We start from the raw sequence: 4,225 nt of genomic DNA on the forward strand, positions 1-4,225 counted from the left end.
AATATTTAAAATTTAAATACCTTATAAAAATTACGCCCCGCGTACTCTCCGATTTTCTCCCGCATTTTTAATAACTCGCTAGGCCCGTATGTGCCGCACGCGTTACGCCTAGCGACTTTTCGAACCTTGGTTGATACCAGTTGAATCTCCAACCCTTGGGAGCAAGAAAGGAGAAAGCACACATTTGATGTCAGCAAAAAGGGGAAGTTAAATATAGATATGATTCTTGACTAAAGATTATTATAATTTTAGCAATTATAAGCAAACGAATACACTTTAATTTGGAAAAGTGAAACCACCACATATGACTTAAAAGAGCACTGAATATTGTTATTATAAGTTTGTGATGTGAGGCAAGCAATCACTTACCTCTTACACCAGCCACTACTCGACCACTAGAGTGGGGGCAAAAGCCAAAGTGCCAATAGATATAAAGCGAAAATTTTATACTAATATATAATCCAAGTGTTCCTCGTCTGTTGATCCATGTGGCCATAGATTCCCTTTAGTATCATATTTTAACTAACACAAAAGCAAGTGCCATAGGCTAATGGCTAATGGCTAATGGGTAAAACTTCGTTTGATCCTTAGAACAAAGCTCTTCTCCAAATAGTGAAACGACGTACTTCCTAACATCATTGCCAGCAAGCTATTACTCGAACGATGTCCCACCAATGTGTTCATTTATAATAAAAATGCTTTATTTTCACTATTATATAAAATTTTGCAGAGAAAAAAAACAGATTTATATTGGAAATTGTCTAAAATGATGGGGGTGAGCAAGTGATTAGACTTCTAATCTCAAAAGGTTTGGGCCGGTAAGGTTCACTAATAAGCCCACCTTATTATACAAGTCTCCTAACCCAGAACGTGCGATATATCATATATGTATATACCCAAAGAGATCAACATACATGATGAAACCAAACGAGAAGAAAAAGAAACATAAACAAAGGATTCAGACACGACACACATATTTAACGATCAGCAACAAAAACAACATCATCCATCTTAAAAAGCTGTAATAACTCCTCTCTGGATATTATTTATCTCCCACATTTTAAAGCTCAGCATCATCATCGTTCAAGGTATCCTCCTTAACTTTCTTTGACTTGTGCGACACGCTATCTTTAGCTTGCTCTGTTTTCTTTGCAGCTGAGTCGTAGCTTTGAGACGATTTATCTTTCGCCGACTCTAAAGTCTCATCTGCTTTGGACTTCGCAGTCTCGTAGCTTTCTTTACTCTTGTCCTTGGCACTCTTACTCTCTCTCTCTGCTTCCTCCTTCAACCTCTCCGCCTTCTCCTTAGCCGCACTCGTCAGATCGCTCGCTTTCTCCTTAGCCGCCTCAACCGTTTCTTCCAACCTCACCTTAGCGTCTCCCGCTTTGCGTTTGGCTGCGTCTTTAGCTTCTTTGGCCTTCTCCGACACCGTGTCCCCCACGTTAGGGTAGCTTTCATCATCTCCGTGCTTGATTCCGACTTTCTCTTTAGCCCAATCAGTCCATGACTCATCGCTGTTATCTCCGGACAAACTGTCTTTAACTTTTTTTGACTTGTGAGTCAAGTCATCTTTAACTTGACCGGCTGAATCGTAGCTCTGCGATGCCTTGTCTTTCACGGAACCAATGGTCTCTCCGGCTTTTGATTTTGCGGTCTCGTAAGCCCCCTCTGCTTTCTCCTTAGTGGTTCCAACGGCTTCCTCTGCTTTGCGTCTGGCTGCTTCCTTAGCGTCTTTGGCCTTATCAGTGCCTCCATAAACGTTGTCTTGGACTGTTGTGGTGGTGTGAGTGGTCGGGACGTTGTGCTCTTCATGCTTCAGACCGATCTTCTCCTTGGCCCAATCAGTCCATGATTCATCCTTAGCCGCTTCTTCTTCGATGGTGGCCATCGTTACAACAGCCATAAGTACCAAAGATACAATACACAAACCGTACACTCTCTTCCCTAAACCCATTTTTTAATGTAACACTACTTTTTCCCTCTCTCGCAGGAACGAAATAATGATCGATGAAAGATGGTTATCAACAGTAAAAGCTCTGTGATGTTTTCTCCGAGGATTGGTCTTGTGATGGCTCTGTTATGTATTAGCGGAGAACGAGATGGTTTGACGACACATGTCCAGCAACGTGGCGAGTACCCACTTCTTCTGGCGTTTCGGTCTTGGATTCGTGTTAAGTGTTTTTTTACACGTGTTACATCCGTTACCAACGATTGGTTTTGCTGGAAAATACTCAACCGACTTGCAATGTTAAAAGAATAGAGAGAATACATCAGACATGTATTTATTGACACCTGCTCGAAAAAGAATAGTCTAAAGAGAGACGATAAAGCTTTTGATAATGTTTTGGTTCTTTTTTTTACTAATTTAATAAAGCTAAATAGACATATTTTCAAATTCATTTAAGATTAGATATGAGTCCGTACGTTGCAACGGGTTTTGTTTGATATTTTAATTTAATCAAAAATAAAAATAATAAGTTTTTTTATTATATTTTTAAGTTTTTGCATATATTTTTGAAATTTATTTTATAATTAAGAACTCGTTTTTATACATAAATCTCAGTTAATATTTGTATTTTATAATCATGTGTATAGGTGAATTTTTATCAACTTTCTACTTATTACTAGAAAAAACACTCATACCTATTATTTAAACTCAATCCAACTCAATAAAGAGTTAGAATGAAAAAAAATAGAAAGGTAAATAAAGTCAACTGAGTCATTGACAATATCATACACTTTCTTATATAATAATTTAATATTTTATTAAACTTATCCGAGCTTAATAATTTTCTTAATTTATTATTTCTAATAAAATATTTCTAGAACAACATTTTAATTAAAATAAAGTAGAAAATATTACACAGTAAAAATAAAAAGTGTAATAAGATAGCGAGGAATCTTGATTTTTTTGACAAAATGCATATAAAATCACTTCGGCGATAATAATAATAATCTATTTCTTATGACCAAATATGAAAATATATATCAAACATGTGTATGATTTTCGTATACCCAAACATATATAAATAAGAATCATGACGACATCCTAATTTTTGATTTTTGTTAATTAAATAGTTTTAACATCATACTTGTCATCAAATTTTTTTTTTAGTTATTATTAAATAATTTAAATTTTATTTTTGTTTGGATTTTTTTAAAAGGGCTCCTTTTCATTTACAATCTTTATATGTATATATCAAATACTCTTTTATATTTTTTTGTTTACGATTTTAGGAAAGAAAAATTACTATCATATAACCTTTTACAGTTATCTTCTCTTAAAAATTTTAGAAAAAATAAATTGTTATCAAATAATTATTTCTAGTTACTATTAAATAAGTTTTAAAAAATACTATTTATACAATTCGTACCTAAACTAATTTTAAACAGAGGGGGTAATTTTTAGTATCATGTTCATCATCAAATTATCTCTTAAAGACATTACCAAATAAGTTCTTACTATTTTATTTCGGTTAGAACTTAAAAATATGATAAAATCTCTTTTCTTTATGATTTTTTTAAAAAAATATATCAAATATTCTCTTAAAGTTTTTTTAGGGTTTTAGAAAGGAAATTAATATTAAATAATATTTTAAAATTTAATTTTGTTTAGGATTTAGAAAAATAAAATTACTATCAAATAATTATTTCTAGTTAATATTAACTATTTTTAGAAGTTCCTATTTTCAAAATTCGTTTATTCAATATCACAAATATTTTAACAATTTTTCTTTGTTAATTAAATAATTTTTAGTATCATACTTATCATTAAATTTTAAAAGTGAAAATTACTATTAAATAGACTTCTACAATTATCTTTTGTAAGGAATTTGTTTTAAAAAAAAAATCTTATTTGGTCAAGATTAAAAGAGGAAAAATTAATTTACAAATCTATTTTATTTAAGATTTTAGGAAACAAAAGTTAGTTTCACATAATGGCAGGTTTTTATTGACACATTAACAATATAATTTTTATTATTGGTACATGGAACAATCATATCGAGTGAAATATTTGAAGTTATTTTGGTTTATAATTTTCTAAACATAAAATTACATATGAAAAGGAAAGTTAGTTATTTATAAGTAAAATAATATTGCTTTTACAATTTTATTTTATTTAGACTTTTAAAAAAGGATACTTACTTAGTTTATTTTATTTTCTTTAATATTTTTCATTAGAAGTTTTCTTGTATTGATAGGATACCATAATCCGTTTTTGTTT

The 4,225-nt window shown here is 31.4% G+C and overlaps 1 protein-coding gene across 1 annotated transcript; it reads right to left on the reverse strand.

Annotated features, from left to right (window-relative positions):
* Positions 1-859: 859 nt before the first annotated feature.
* LOC106452107 (late embryogenesis abundant protein, group 3) lies at positions 860-2,063 on the reverse strand. Its single transcript, XM_013894129.3, has one exon. It carries the CDS (start codon positions 1,952-1,954, stop codon positions 1,061-1,063), a length of 894 nt encoding a protein of 297 aa, XP_013749583.1. The 5' UTR covers positions 1,955-2,063; the 3' UTR covers positions 860-1,060.
* Between the last annotated feature and the right edge of the window lie 2,162 nt (positions 2,064-4,225).

The sequence above is a fragment of the Brassica napus genome, unplaced genomic scaffold, assembly GCF_020379485.1.
Source record: "Brassica napus cultivar Da-Ae unplaced genomic scaffold, Da-Ae ScsIHWf_764;HRSCAF=1103, whole genome shotgun sequence".
NCBI lineage: Eukaryota > Viridiplantae > Streptophyta > Magnoliopsida > Brassicales > Brassicaceae > Brassica > Brassica napus.

What these genes read in the sequence shown, in the direction of transcription:
- LOC106452107 (XM_013894129.3), bottom strand. Translation starts at nt 1,954, where the DNA reads ATGGGTTTAGGGAAGAGAGTGTACGGTTTGTGTATTGTATCTTTGGTA.